This window comes from Pongo pygmaeus, chromosome 6 (genome assembly GCF_028885625.2).
Source record: "Pongo pygmaeus isolate AG05252 chromosome 6, NHGRI_mPonPyg2-v2.0_pri, whole genome shotgun sequence".
In the NCBI taxonomy this organism is placed as follows: Eukaryota; Metazoa; Chordata; class Mammalia; order Primates; family Hominidae; genus Pongo; species Pongo pygmaeus.
In genome coordinates this window covers 44459229-44475414 of record NC_072379.2, presented here as the reverse complement: position 1 = coordinate 44475414, position 16186 = coordinate 44459229, and the positions used below count along the sequence as shown (strand labels likewise).

The 16186-nt window shown below is 44.0% G+C and overlaps 2 protein-coding genes across 3 annotated transcripts in view; one reads left to right on the top strand and one right to left on the bottom strand.

Moving 5' to 3' along the window:
• GLI3 (GLI family zinc finger 3) overlaps positions 1-16186 on the bottom strand; it is a 275484-nt gene that overhangs the window by 139231 nt on the left and 120067 nt on the right. The window lies entirely within an intron of this gene.
• On the top strand, positions 11894-12118 carry LOC129041068 (non-histone chromosomal protein HMG-17-like). Its single transcript, XM_054496218.1, has one exon. It carries the CDS (start codon positions 11894-11896, stop codon positions 12116-12118), a length of 225 nt encoding a protein of 74 aa, XP_054352193.1.

The window sequence follows — 16186 nt, the reverse complement described above, 5'->3', positions numbered from 1 at the left end:
AAGTAATCAGGTTAGATGAGGTCGTTAGGATGGGCCCTAAATCAATACTCCTAGTGTCTTTATAAGGGGGGATCTGTGGCTGGGCATGGTGGCTCACACCAGTAATCCCAGCACTTTGGGAGGCCAAAGTAGGCAGATCGCTTGAGCTCAGGAGTTTGAGACTAACCTATGCTACATGGTAAAACCCCATCTCTACAAACATTAAAAAAAAAAAAAAAAAATAGCCAGGCGTGGTGGTGCACGCCTGTAGTCCCACCTACTTGGGAGGATGAGGTGGCAGGATCACTTGAGGCCAAGGGGCGAAGGTTTCAGTGAGCTGAGATTGCACCACTGCGCTCCAACCTGGGTGACAGAGCAAGACTCTCTCCAAAAAAAAAAGAAGAAGAAGAGGGGGTTTGTACACAGACACACCACAGGAAGACAGCCATGGAAGAGAGGCAGAGAGTGATGCTGCCATGAGACAAGAATTGCCTGGGGCTTCCAGAAGCTGGAAGAGGCAAGGAAGGATCCTCCCTTAAGATTTTAGAGGGAGGATGGCCCTACCGATACCCTGATTTTGGACTTTCAGCTTCCAGAACTGACAGATAATAAATTTCTGTTGTTTTGAGCCCCCAGTCTGTGGTACCTTGTTCTGGCAGTGCTAGCAAACATACACACCTGGGTTTCCTTACAATTTTGTTTTAGGAAGGCCGTCCTATACCAGTGACTTTTGAAGAGGCTACATTCTCTTCTCCTGTGAGTAGGAGTAGCAGTAAATATTGACAAGAAACAAAGAACCTAACAACCCTCAGAAGAGCTGAGAAGAGGAAAGCATGTGCAGTATGCCCATCGTCATTTTTTGGCTGTGAAGCATCTATTCCTTCTTCCCACAGAACTCTGATTTCCTTTGCAGAATTAACTTTTCTCCTACTGTATTTAGGCACTGTAGGGTGATAAATAAAAAATCCAGCACCGGCGCGGTGGCTCCCGCCTGTAATCCCAGCACTTTGGGAGGCTGAGGTGGGAGAACTGCTTGAGTCCAAGAGTTCGAGACCACCCTGGACAACATGTCAAGACCTGGTCTCTACAATGTTTTTTTTAATTAGCCAGGTATGGTGGCATATACCTGTGGTTCTAGCTACTCATGAGGCTGAGGCAGGAGGATTGCTTGAGCCCGGGAGGTGGAGGCTGCAGTGAGCCATGTTGGCACCACTGCACTCCAGCCTGGGCGACAAAGCAAGACCCTGTCTCCATTTTTTAAAAAATCCATGAGCCTCAGTGCCGAAGACAGCCAGGGTACCTGGCTCTGATAGCAGACGGCCTCTGCTGAAAGCCTGAGTCCTGAGCCTGAGTCGGGGGAAGGAGAAGCAGTCAGAGCTCAGTCCCCCGGGGAGACTCTCACGCCTGCCTCCTATGCCTCTACAGCACCTGCTTCTCGAGATTTTCTGACAATTTTAAGACAATTCTATGTCATCCCAGGAATTCCTGTTGGTGCAAGGGTTGGAATCAGTTTCTGCTGCATGTAACCCAATAGCCCTGGCTGATGCAGGAGGAAAACCTCAACAGCCCAGCCAACAAGCAGCTGTACATGCTGGGGGTGGCTTAGCTGGGTGGCTCCGGCTGAGGGTCTCTCAGGAGGCTGCAGTCACCTCAAAGCCTGACTGGGGGAGAGTGTGTTTGCAGGCTTGGCTCCTCCCCATACAGCCTCTCCACCAGCTGAGTGTCCTCATGGCATGGCCACTGTCCACCCCAGAGTGAGGGATTCAAGAGGGAGGGCAAGAGAGCCACCTGAGTCAGTCCTTTTGTAATCTAATTTTAGAAGTGCCATCCCATCACTTCACTGGAAGTAAGTCATTAAGGAAAGAGGAAGGAAGTCCCACCTCCTGAGGGCAGGACTATCAAAAGCTCGTACACATGTCCTTAAACCCCCCACAGTGCCATAAATAGCTGAACTTTTTATCCAATCTCCAATTTATACAGTGACATGATTCAAAGATCAAATGTATCTTATTAAAAAAAAAAGCAGGACTAGGAGGCAAAAGACTGTGGCTTTGATTCAAGTTCTGAAGGCAGCTCACTATAATTGGGGAACCAAGATAACTGATTCCCCAAGATACTTAGGGAACCTCTCTGCAACTGTTTCTTCAGCTATTACACTTTGGCCAAGTGCTATGCTTAACACACATGACCTCATCCAGTTCTTTTCACATTCCAGTGATGTAGATATCTGAATCCTCATTTCTCAGCTGCGAACATTGAGGCATAAAGAGATTAAATCACCTATCCAAGAGCACCCAAGATAACCCAAGATCGGGAGTCAGGATGGGGCCCTAAATCTGTCTCTCAAGCTTCAGATGTAGATTTGCATGTGAAGAGACTCAGAAAAGAGGAAAAGGTAGAAATAAAAGTGCTACAATCTGATAATGCATTACCACGAACAATAAATAATAACAGAGTTAATAAAAGAAGTGAGAACAATAGTAATGATGGTGCCGATGATGATGTTAGGCATGTGTGTGTCACGTGAGGGGCCGGCTGACTTTCTAGTATTCACTGCGCATCTCTTTCCTTGACTGTTCACTGTATCTCTGAGGACGATGTGCTTTGTTTGGTGCCCTGTACAACAAGTACATGAGCATACTTATGGTCTCCACTTGAAGAAGATGAAAGCATTGAATAATAAAATGATGCCTGACAGTTAGGCCAGTAGTTAAGAATCTATCATCTTCATTAAAATCCTGAACTTAACTTCTCCAAAAGTCAACATTAGTCTAAATCGAAGATGTTGTCAGAAAAGAAGATAATGCATCACATAAAACCTACCTAGACATACTGCGCACCCAACACCCTTCAGTACCCAACCAAAATGGCGCCTTCTCCTGTGAAGACGCCCTGACATCTGCACCCTCCAGCCTTGTTCACACATCCGTTCTAGCACTTCCCACTTCCCCCATCTCTACAGTGGTAAACAGGCAGGGCAGGAAAAATGTCTTACTAATCTTTGAATCCCATAAACACAGCAAGGAATCGGGCATAAAGTAGGCATTTCCAAATATTTACTGAATCAATGAACCACTCCTGAGATTACTATGTGTAACGGGTGTGAGATTATGAAATCATCATTTAATAAACACACATTTCTGAGATTGAAACTCTTGGCTTAAAAAAGGTTTAAAGATGGATTGATTCAGGGAAACATTTAAAGTTACAACATTGCTATAGACTGAATGTATTCTTCTAAAATTCACATATTGAACGCTAATCCCCAATGTAATGGTATTTGGCAGTATGGCATCTGGGAGGTGTTCATAAGGGTGGAGCCCTCATGGATGGGGTCCCTTATAAAGAGGCCCCAGAGAACTTACTGGCCGTTACACCACGTGAGGACACAGTGAGAAGAAGGCCATCTATGAACCAGAAGACAGGTCCTCATCAGACAACAAATCTGCTGGCATCTTGATCTGAGACTTCTCAGTCTCCAGAACTGTGAGAAATAAATTTCTGCTGTTTATAAGCCACTCTGTTTATGGTATTTTGTTACAGCAGCCTGAACAGATTAAGACTGTGATATTGCCAGGAACTTTGATAATTATTATCTGAAGTTATCCAAAGAAACACTGTGAAATTGTCTTCATTTTACAGGTGAGGAAACTGGGGTTTAAACAGAATAAATAATCTGCCCTGGGTCCTTCATGGCCAGTCCTGAAGCCATGTGCTTCTAACTCCTGGTCTGACATGTGCCTGCCACTGTGTGCCCTGAATTCAAGTGGGCAAATTCAGGAAGGCACACTGAACTCGGCTTGATGTGGACTGATAATCAGGTACTAAATGGTTGTTTCTTTTTTTCTCTGTTTCATAATTTACACCCAGATTTGGAAAGATTTGGAAGCAGATTACATCTTTATCACCCGAAGTATGTTTTCAGAAAGAATCTTGTTTCTGAGAAGCATAAATTTAGTTTCAAATATTTATAAAAATTACTCCAAATAAAAGCAAAACTCCATGAAAAAGAAAATGCATTGGCACAGAGAGAAAAGTGAGAAGCGAAAGGAACTAAGAGGAAAATGAGAGATGGGGAGATAGGATGACGCAGTGGGGAAGGAGAAAGAAAATCAGGGAAAGATTTAAAAAGAAGATAATATGTACTTAAGTTAATTACAGATGATAGAAAATCTTTTCAGGAAATGTACATCTGAATTTAAAAACAGCATTCTTTAGTTCCACTACATCAAGCAAACAGCAGAATCTGCAAGGTGTGAATCCTCCCACTTAGGGCTGGGCCTTAATAGACTGTGTGTCCAGTGCTAGCCTCGGGGGAACCAGCTCTCCATACACATCTGTTGAATGGAAATCAATTTTCCTCAAGCAAAGAGGCAGCTCTGTCTCTCGTAAACGAGCACCTCCATGTCTGCAGTCACATAAGACTGATTTTAATGAGCAGGGTGTGAGGTCACGCCCGAGGTACATCCACTCATCCAAGGGGCCCAGACACCCCACCAGGAAATCAAATTTCTCAGTACATACCTCAATGTTGAACCTTCCTTTTAGACCCTAAAGGTTTCTCTCATCCTTTTTGCATTTGGTTTTTGGCCAAGCAGGCTGGAAAGTATAAAAGCCAAAAGAGGCAGGGGTGGAGCGGCCGGGCAAGCAGGAAGAAGCATGTTCCCCATCTCCCCAGCAGTTCCAGCATGTTCCGTAATTGGGCAGCCTGGCCTCACCGTCCAACAGGCATCCTCATGCAGCCCGCAGTTTCCATGCTGCTCACTGTAAATGTCTGATATCTTCACGTCCTCTGAGAGCACAGCCCAGAGGCTGAGCATGCTCACAGACACCCACTCAGCACCTGGCCCTCAGAACTGTGCTGTCCCCAGCCTAAGGCCTCAGGGTCCAATGCCCACCCCTCTTGCTCCTGCAGAAATCTAGGCTGCAAGGTGCTCCTAATCTCTGTGTCCCTCCAGCTGCAATAGGAACCCTAGTCACAACAGATCTTATGGCCACATGAGCAAGGACGGGCTCCTGCCAAGGCATCTGGTAGCTTCCTGCCCAGGTAAGGTGGGCCTCCCTGGTGGGCTCTGTATTTGTTTTGCTGCTGGACAGAAGAGCTCCTTCTTTTAGAATCATTTGCAGCAGTGGCCTCTACATACTGGTTGGAAATCTATAATTATGTCAAATAAACAGACACAAAATGAGAACAAGAAGGATTGAAGTGATGAATGTTTCATACAGCTAAAGTTACTCCCGTTTTCAAAGAACGTCCTCTGCTCAATAATCTGTTCTTCCTACTTCATGGTGTGAAAACAGCCTCTGTGTTGTGAAATGATAATGACAGCAGAGAATGCTCTGGGAATTGTTTGCTGTTTTCCAGTGTCCCAACTTACCCCAGCCCCGCCATGCCCATATTTGAACAAATATCTGGTATCCCTATGTTGGTATCTGCCTCACAGTATTTTTTTGGGGGGGAGAGGGGACAGGAGGGAGAGCGGATTTTTTTTCCATTTCTTATTGCCAAAAATGTGGGAACTACCGATTTGTAGTAATTAAAGACCGTGAAGATTTCCAAAGAGAATTAAACACAAAATTGTGTCAGGTGTGGCAGCTCACACCTGTAATCCTCGCACTTTGGGAGGCCGAGGCTGGCAAACTGCTTGAGCCCAGGAGTTTGAGACCAGCCTGGGCAACACAGCAAGACCCTGTCTCTGCTCAAAATAAAATTAAAAAAAAAAATTAGCCAGGTGTGAAGGTGCAAGTCTGTAGTCCCAGCTACTCAGGAGGCTGAGGTGGAAGGACCCCTTGAGCCCAGGAGGTCGGGGCTGCGTGAGCCGAGATCACACCACTGCACTCCAGCCTGGGCGACAGTGACCCTGTCTCAAAGGGAAAACCAAAAAACAAACAAATAAACAAGCAAACAAAAAACAGAAACACAAAAGCATCAGGGTAGCTAAAAAGAAATGGCACCAACTCATGAACTTGCACAGAAGCACGGAGTGTATTAAACTCAGGCAACTGAGGGTATTTGGGCATAAGAAACAGGTCGCAGGACAACAGTCACGGGGCTGACACCGAAGGCAGGAGACAGCGAGAGTTCTGCCCTTGCTGACTGAGAATGGCACTGAGGGCAGGGGATGCAGAGGGGCCAGAGAACAGAGCAGGAGCTGGCAGATGAGAAAAGTGGAGGGAAGGTGGCTCTCTTCCAGGGTTTTTGTGAATGGATGGGTGGGGAGTATTTCCTCCACATTCCAGAGGAGGGAGGAACAGTGACAAGGCCAGAGGGTGGAGAAAGGCTTAAGGAATCTGGCTCTGGGGACACTTCACAAATGCACAGCAACCTTTGCATCTCTTCATGCCTGCTCAAAGAACTGCTGCCTGTTATCAGCAATGTGAGCTGTGTTTTGTTTCCATTTTGTTTACTGTTGTTGTTGTTTTAAAAAATAACCAACCTTGCCGGTGGTGCGCTGGATTTTTTAAACTTTTTCCTCTTCACTGGCACACTCACAAGTCTGTTTAGTGTAAGTCTGAGAATCCAAAGGGGTTTTATGTGCCTCACATTCATAAATCCTCAACTGCTTTTCAACCAAATTTATTGCCCCTGAGGATTGAGGGTGAATGGAAGAGTCAAAAGGAATCTCCTGGGCTAGAAAGAGAATGCACAGAGCTGTCTGCACACAATGTCAAATATCCAGATGAAAAGTGAAAACTTGAGCAAATCCTCCAGATGCTTCCAAGGACCTGCATGTTTGGTGGGTCCGCAGAAATATGTGGATGCTTAATGGAACTTTGCACCGTTAGTAGCAATAGTTAGCACTGTGTTTGTACAGCCCACCACGGAATTCACAGATGTGTCTAGACTTAACTTTGTCAATCCTAATAAACTAAAAATGATATGTTATGCCTCCCTCTAGAGTCATGACCAGCATCTTCAGATTAGACTAGAAACCTCTAATCTAACAGATTAGAAAACTATGCCTCTTCTGGGGAGACCTAGCCCCTCTGGCACTCAGCTTGGTGAGCTGATGGCGTCTTTCCGCAAACGGGAAAGATAGTCTCTTCCTCTGGGTAGCTTGGTAAGCAGAGTATGTGTTCAGTTTAGCCCCTTATTTCAGTCCTTTGTGCGGTAAACAGCCAAGACAACTGTACACAGACACTCTGCCTCTCTCTACAGTGTCCAAACACAACTCAACTAGAAGTCTGACCATTTCAAAGTAAGAGGATAGGAAATAATACATGATTAAGACTTCTTTAGCATGAGCCACACACACAAATAGATTCCACAATTATAGAGGGAAAAAGAAAGAGAAAGGGAAAGGAAAAGAGTGAAGCTGCCCTAAAATGGCTTACCTTAGCATAATAAAACCATGGGATTGCAGAGCTGGAAGGCATCTTTTAAATGATCTATTTATCTATTGCAACCATCCCTTGCAAGAATCCTTTGCACGACGTCCCCATCCCACCCTCCACCAGCAGTCATCCAGCCTAACCTGAAACACCCCCCGACCTCTGTCTCTGAGAACTGGAAGTCTGATGCCATCACCCTCCTTTCACACTGCTCTATGCACAAGAAATCCTGTCCCCTCCACCCCACCACATTGGCCTCCCTCTAACTTTTGCCCAGCCCATCAATGCATCTTAGCACTGCATTCTGACGCCACCTACATTAAGTGTAATTGCTTTTCTATGCGATAGCTCTTTAAGTACTGGTAGACATTTAACCATGGCCCCCTACAATCTTTTGTTTTCCGAACTAAATAAAGGCACCTTGCTTTAATCCAACCCCTCCTACAAAACTAAGTTAACTGCCAGCATCCATGAACAAATCTGCGGTTCATCACAGTCACTACAGGGCAGCCAAGAGCTGGATAAAGAAAGACTTTGCTTTCACTGAGAGGCAACCCCATGTTTTGGAAAGTAGAATTCCTGGAAGTCTGGCACCTCGGGAAATTTAAGGCCCACACAAACCTCATGGGCTGTAATAAGATATTGCTGATGTTTTGGCTGATATGCACCAGAAAGTCCTGGGAGGAAAGTGGCCTAGAGACTGTAATGAATGAGAGCATAATGTCCTGCACTTGAAGCCACACAATTAGAAAGTGAGAGGACTACAGAAAAACCAGCAGGGCACTGGCATTTTCCAGGTGAGCATTCTGAGCTGACAGTGAAAATAACGAATGAAACACGGCAGAGCAGCAGTGGACTTTATTTGGAAAACCTTGTTTTCCTGGAACTGAAGCTAACCTCTGGGACGAGAGGTTTCAGAACAATGAAGAATCAACAAATAAGATGAAGAGATGCCTACTGACAAAGACAGACAAATTCCATACCCTGGAACTGGACATCTTCCTGGCAGAGGGAAACAGCCTGCTCTAAAATGGGCACAATCAGCAGTAGTTATGAACATTGGCTTTTCTACTTGCAAAAGAAAGATTTTAACTTTGCCTGACAGGAAGGAACACTGACCAAGAAAACAGTAAGTTATGGATTACTTTGCTACGGATGCTGGCTATACCTCTTTAGGATACTTTTTTTTTTATAGAAAACCAAGCATTACTTTTCTGTGAATGGAATTAAATGTCAGGAATATGCATATCTTTCTTACATAAGGCTTTGTTTTATTATAACAGCAAGGATCATGATTGATGCCTGAAGGCAGCCACAGATATTGCCAAGAAAAAATGGGGTAGTAAGGGGAAGAATCTCAAAAAAATTCTGTGTAACAAAAAGACAGAGGAACCAACCTCTGTCTTATTCCTTTCTTCAAATGTTTCCAAAATTTATTGTTAGTATCTCCATACAAATAAATTAATTTTCAGTTTTATAGTAGAATTTAATTTTAAAAATTCCTTTTACAACCAACTTTTCTAAAAATCCAGCATAGGATACCCAAATAAACGTGCATCTCCATTCATTATATTTTCATTCATTCATTCATTCAAACTTCAACAGATACTGATTGGTTGGATGCCTATTATGTGTCTGCATCATGCTAGGCATTCAAGAGGCAGTGTCAGCAGCACAGGCAAGGGAAGTGGACATTCGTTATTTCCACAAACAATCACCTACTTTAAAACCATGGTAAGTCCAAGAAAGGACAAGCCCACGGTGTGAAGAGAAAGCCACAATAAACCCGGTAATTCAGAACAGAGGTCAAAAACACATGCCCTGCACAGCATCTACAAAACACAGGAAGCCAACACTTGGTTTTGTGAATACCACAGTGTTGCAATTATCTTAAGCTGTTTTTAAGTTATTTCTAAAATATTATTTTTAATTAAAGTAGAGCACATACTAACTTTAAATGATAGAGGGAAAAGGAGGGATTTGCAATTAAATGATAAATAATGGAACTGACACATTTTGTTTCTTTTAGTAAATGGGTTCCTGAAAAGCAACATCAACTTATTCAGTGATTGTTTGCCCCAAGGACAGTAGACACCCAGTGCAATATGGCTCCCAGCTCTGGTTGGTGGCAAATGAGCCTGTGGTGGCTTGGAAACAACAAGAGTCCAGAACAGCACGAGCTTTGGAAACCAGTCAAACTTGGGTTTGAATCCCAACTCTACCACTAAAGATGCAAACTCTGGAAGGCTATTCATCTTATGCAAGCCTCAATCTTCTTCTGTAATTACTACCATAGTAGGAAAAGCAGTATTAAAGATTATTAAGGACTTACTACAGGGTTGGCTGAAATAAATAATAAGTAAATAACAACTTGCATAGTCTATCAACACTTATCCACACTAAGTTTTGCCAGAAAGTCTCCTGCCAAGAGTGAGACTGGACTGAGGCCGAAAACAAGTGGCAAGGCATGCATGCAGAGTGCTGGGATCAGATATGAGTACCAGCGAACTACAGCATAAGATCTGCTCAGGTGAGGCAAGTTCAGCAGTGTGAGAGCGTTCTCATAGGTGCCAAGTTGCAAGGTAGCTCAAGGGGTCAGATCAAGGGGTCTGGACGGTGTTGTCAGTGAGTAGCTATGGTCTGAGCAGGAAAGTAATCTTGGGGGCATTTCAAGAAGATTAACAAGGCAGCGGTGTGAAGGACAGACTGGAGAACAGAAAGTCTGAAGGCCATTACCATAGTCCAGACATGAACAGGACACCAGGAATAGAATGGATGTGATACTTCAAGAAACTGTGTCATTTTCTATGGGCCGAAGGCAGGAGAGCAGGCCTGAGGAAGGTAGAAAATGTTTCAAATAGCCAATATCAGGTGCATGAGACATAGCAACAAGAAATAAAGTTCTAGAGCACCTAAGCTTCCCTGAACCTAAGCACCTTTTCTACCAGCTAGCTCACCCAGCTCTGCTCTTTCCTCAGCTCGCTCTCTTTAGTCCAGGAAAAGGAGCACAGAAACCAGGTGGGATGGCTTAGGTTTGCACAGTCTGTGACGTGATCATGAGCATTGCGGGTAAGCTGGAAAAACAGTAGATGACCCATTGTGAGCAGTGCACCAGTATGGGGAATGCTAAAGCAAGATCCAAAAAGTAGCCACCCTAGCGCTTAGCTCCAGGGTATAAAGCCCTGGACATCCAGGAAATAGGAGCCCAAGAAAAGGAATAATAGAAAATGGAACCAATAAAGGTGTACACAGAGCTTGTGAAGGATAAAAAAGTGTGCCAGATACTGAAGACTCCCACAAACAATGACAGGGGAGATTTTACCCCACTATTCACTGCATGACAGGAATTTCATCTGCCATCTATGATAATATCATGGACTCTTTCTGGAAACCAACCCTTTTTCTCCAAATGCGTTATGCCTCACTGTGCATATCTGGGCCCCAGAAGACTGTGTCCACTGTTATTATAAGCAGGAAGCCAGCCAGGTATCTTCAGCTGTTGAGGAACAAGATTTGGGCTCAACTGTTCAGTGACCTACTTAGCTTTATTTGGTTATATGACCACAGAATATAGTTCTATGGTTATGGGAGCAAAAACACAGTTAGACGGAATGAATAAGATCTAGTATTTGATAGCAAAACAGGGTGACTAAAGTGAACAATAACTTATTATATATTTTAAATAACAAAAAGGGTGGAATTAGAATGTTCCTAACACAAAGAAATGATAAATACTTGAGATGGATAGCTCAATTACCCTGATGTGATTATTACATATTGCACGCCTATATCAAAACATCACTTGTACTTCATAAATATATACACCCATTATGTACCCATAACAATTAACATTAAAATTTTTTAAATTAAATATAGTATACTTCTAATCCCAACCAACATTCTATCAACTAATAACTATAAGGATGCCTGACATTTACTGAATGTCAGAAGAATCTATGGGCTAGAAACGTGTTCTCCCTATGAAGAAGGTACCACTGCCATCCGCACTGTGGAGGTGCATATCTGGGCACCAGGAGACTGTGTCCACATGAGATCATGCATCCCAGCCTGCACAAGAGAGAAGAGACATTCAGTTAAAAATAAATAAATAGGGCCGGGTGCAGTGGCTCACGCCTGTAATCCCATCATTTTGGAAGGCCGAGGTGGGCAGATCACTTGAGGTCAGGAGTTCGAGACCAGCCTGGCCAACATGGTGAAACCCTGTCTCTACTAAAAATACAAAAATTAGCCGAGCATGGTGGCAGGAGCCTGTAATTCCAGCTACTCACTAGGGAGGCTGAGGCAGGAGAACTGCTTGAACCTGAAAGGTGGAGGCCGCAGTGAGCCGAGATCACACCACTGCACTCCAGCCTGGGTGACAGAGCGAGACTCTGTCTCAAAAATAAATAAATAAAGCCCAAGGAATGCCAGGGATGCTCGTATGATGTCTGCATCTCTGGTGAGTAAGAAATACAGAAGTATGGAGCAGTGTGAAGAAGAAGAGGCAAGAACGATCCCTGGACCGACCAAAGCCCGCACACCACCACATCCTGTGCCCAGTCTTGCCGCTGTTGTTGCCAGCATGCCCAAGAGAAAGGCTGAAGGGGATGCTAAAGGAGATGAAGCCAAGGTGAAGGATGAAACACAGAGAAGATCCGTGAGGTTGTCTGCCACACCTGCTCCTCCAAAGCCAGAGCCCAAGCCTAAAAAGGCCCCTGAGAAGGTACCCAAAGGGAAAAAGGGAAAAGCTGATGCTGGCAAGGAGCAGAATAACCCTACAGAAAATGGAGTTGCCAAAAAAGACTAGGCCCAGAAAGCTGAAGGTGCTGGAGATGCCAAGTGAAGTGTCTGCATTTTTGATAACTGTGTACTTCTGATAACTGTACAGTTCGAAATACTATTTTTATCAAGTTTTATAAAAATGCAGAATTTTGTTTTACTTTTTTAAAGCTATGTTGTTAGCACATAGAACACTTCATTGTTGTTTTTGGAGGACAGGATGTATGTCTCTAATAGAATGTCTCTGAAGCTGGACTGATGTGGGGAAAACACCTTTCCCTTTCCCTTCTAGTTCTGAGAGACTTCCTCTTGGCTCCCAGGAGGAGGGATTCCCTGACTTTGACACACATGTCCACCTTGGCACAAAAACCTTGTGGGAGGGAAAAACAAATTTGTTTTTATGTCCTCTCCTCCCTTTCCACCTATCAGCATAGGCTTAACTCCCTTAAAGCCAGACATCTGTTGGGACATGATCCCCAGTCATTGGTTACCAGGGTGTCACACAATCTAGACTTTCCGGTGATGGCACTGAGATGGCACCCCTCAAAAGAGCAGTGGTTCCATTTCTAGATTGTGGATCTTCAGATAAATTCTGCCATTTTCATTCCACTTCCTGAAAGTCAGGGTCGGCTTGTGAAAAGTTGTTAAACAACATGCTAAATGCGAAATGTCAACCCTCACTCTAAACTTTCCCTGTTCAGAGCATCAGATGAAGACTTATTGGGTTTTATCTTGGCTTTCTGATTATTGGTAGTCCATAGAAGAAGGGAGTTTGAAAGTTGTTGTATACTGTTCATGACTGTCTACCCATGTCCTGCCTGAAATACTATGATTGCTTATGGAACATATCTTTAATAAAGCTAGGTACAGTTTGGCTTGGAAAAAAAAAAAGAAATACAGAAGTGCTTTCTCAATAGCAGGTGTGTGTGAAGGATTGAATTGGTTATTACGGTAAAGAGGCTTAGGAAAAAGAAATGTGTCCTTCAGTCACTGCTAAGTGACACATCCACACTGTGCTGTTAAGTTCCAAGAACCCTAAGGTCACATGGCCCCTTGCCAGAATACACCTGTATTAACTCTTCCAGAAATCTAGTGGTGTAGGTATGTATGTGTGTGCAGGTCGGGGAGAGTTTTTTGTTTGTTTGTTTGTTTGTTTTGTGAGATGGAGTCTTGCTCTGTCACCCAGGCTGGAGTGCAGTGGCATGATCTCGGCTCACTGCAACCTCCGCCTCCCGGGTTCAAGCGATTCTCCTGCCTCAGCCTCCTGAGTAGTTGGGACTACAGGCATGCACCACCACGCTCGGCTAATTTTTGTATTTTTAGTAGAGAGGGGGTTTCACCACGTTAGCCAGGCTGGTCTCAAACTCCTGGCCTCAGGCAATCTGCCTGTCTCAGCCTCCCAAAATATTGAGATTACGGGCTTGAACCACCGCACCAGACCAGGAGAGGCATAATTTTAAAAATAACAGAGCATCTGCAATAGTGAAGAAATAAGAAGAGAGAAAGGGGAAAAAAGGGGTAGGAGACAAAAATGTAAACCTTTTTTTTTGTGTTGGCCCCAAATAATTTTCCTACTTTTTTTTTTTTTGAGATGGAGTCTCACTCTGTCTCCCAGGCTGGAGTGCAGTGGTGTGATCTCGGCTCACTGCAACTTCCACATCCCAGGTTCAAGCGATTCTCCTGCCTCAGCCTCCTGAGTAGCTGGGACTACAGGCGCCCTGCCACCATGCCCGGCCAGTTTTTGTATTTTTAGTAGAGACAGGGTTTCACCATATTGGCCAGGCTGGTCTCGAACTCCTGACCTCAAGTGACCTGCCCACCTCAGCCTCCCAAAGTGCTGAGATTACAGGTGTGAGCCACTGTGCCCAGCCCATTTTCCGACATTTTCGGAAACTTCAAATTACCCCAGATTTTCAGTTCTCTGAATGGAAGCCAATATAATTCATCTCTTATTTTCTACCAAACTCCTGATAGCTCAGGTGATGTGGATGTTACATTAACTCTGTCAGGCCCCCAGGCTGCTATTAAGCGCCCTATAACACCGAGGTCCTACACCCATTTCCCTACAAGTAAGAGTTTTTGCCTCCCAAAGAGCCAAACTTGCACACAGCAGGGACATAGTGGGGCAGTTAGTTGCTTGCGAAAGAGAAACAAAATTTCTTTTGAGAGTGAGGTTATTTTAAGGTGGTCACAGGTATGCACAGTCAGTTTTATGCTCTCCGTGATTTCTTATCCCCTCTGAGAGTGGGAAGGAGTTGGCATAGAGATTTTTATTTTCATAGCACATTATATAATTTGGGGTTGGTGGCAAATGCTAACAACTGTCATACTACCCACGGCTATATTAAAAATAAGACCAAAATAGAGATTGTTGTGGGCTGTCTTGGGTTTTCCCTCAGAAGTCCTGAGGAAGAAAGTACCTCAAATGAACAGGGAGGGCATCATCAGCTCACAGAGCAGCCTGGGCAACACCAAGACCAGACAGAAACCCTTTCCAAGCAACAAAGTGGAAACACCAACAAACCCTTTTCATGAGACATACATTTCTGCAAGACCTATCTTGACAGAAGCCACCAGGTCCCAAACATGTCACATGTGTGAAAAATTCAAATTCAAACACGGAGAAGAGCAGTTTTACGGGACCCGCCTTCAGGTACAGTTCCCCCATTTAAGTGCTGAGTTAAAAACCTCTGCATTTTGAACAGCAGCACACGAGCTGATGTGGTTTAATTTATGTGATGAAATGTGGATGCTGGGTAAAATTCACCCAGGAAACAGAGGGGAGAAGCAGGATGCTCAACCCATAAACAACACTTATCCTAAGAAATTTTGGCCCCTTGAAACTGGGTGAATAAACTAAATAAACTGAAAAGCTTCATTAATACCCAGAGGATCAGGTCCAAGTTTTAGATCTGCAAAAAGAAAAAAAAAAAGAATTAAAGCTTTCCATCTCCTTTCTAAATATGTGGGGATCTGTTTTCAACCCATTCATAAAATCTATCCATTTGTTTTTATTATATGAACAACTTAAAAATTGCCGGACGACCACCTCAATGCAGGAGGCACAGCATTGGTTACCGGAGTTGGCCAAAGCATTCTCCAAATCAAATTAGGTTTGCCTCAGTTACAGAGGTCATCTTGCTGTATGTTTTCAGGAATATTAACACAAAATGTATCAAAACACTAATAGAATCCATAAACACAGACAGCTAAAGCTCCACCACTTTTAACATGCCATAATTTAATAAGAGGTAAGTCCATGGTCTCATAAGACCGAGGGTGTCCTTTTCAAGTTCCTTCCCTCTCAGCTACTTAAGGCAATTCTCAGAAGTCTGCAAAGTTATCTACATCTTCCCTTTACCAATGTTCAGCCATACACAGATATCACTTGTGAACTAAACAGTGTCTTTCCTCCGGGGATAGGGCCAAGGCTACAACATGCTGGTGTACACTTTAAATTGTAGGTCAATCCTCAACCTACGGCAGAATTCCCTATTTTGTGGGAGTCCCAGTTCTTTAAACTAATTCTAACTTTTGGGTTGGCTTTCAAAAATTACTATGTCAAGGAACATGCGATGCTGAGATTTCACTCAATAGACTGGTCAGAAGGACAGGAGGGAGGAGAGAGAAGAAAAGCAAGCGGTAGGGGAAGGAGAAGGAAATGACACCAGCAAAAAGGCCAGGGCTCTGGATTCATGGATGCCTTTTTGAGCAACGTTTTCATTAGCACCACCTAGGTGCACCCTTACATGGCTCTGGTCCTTTATTTATAAGGCTGTCACCTGTCTGACAGGTAGTTTTATATGTTGCAGTATCAAGGACCAGATGCCTTTTAGGAACAGTTTTGAGAATGACAAGTCACTTAGACACTCATTGCCATGACTCAGTTTTAAGAAAAATGACCAACGACTGAGCATTCCTAATGGGGAAGCTTTCCCATCTGATGGGTGCAATTCTGACTCAATGAAATGGGTGCAGGAGAGAAGACATTGAGAACTCCGGCTTTAAAAGAGGCCAGGACTCGTTAGTGAAAATAGTTTTGACTTGTTAGATGCCTGCTTTTGCTGGGGGAATGGAACAAATGATGTTTCAGGCA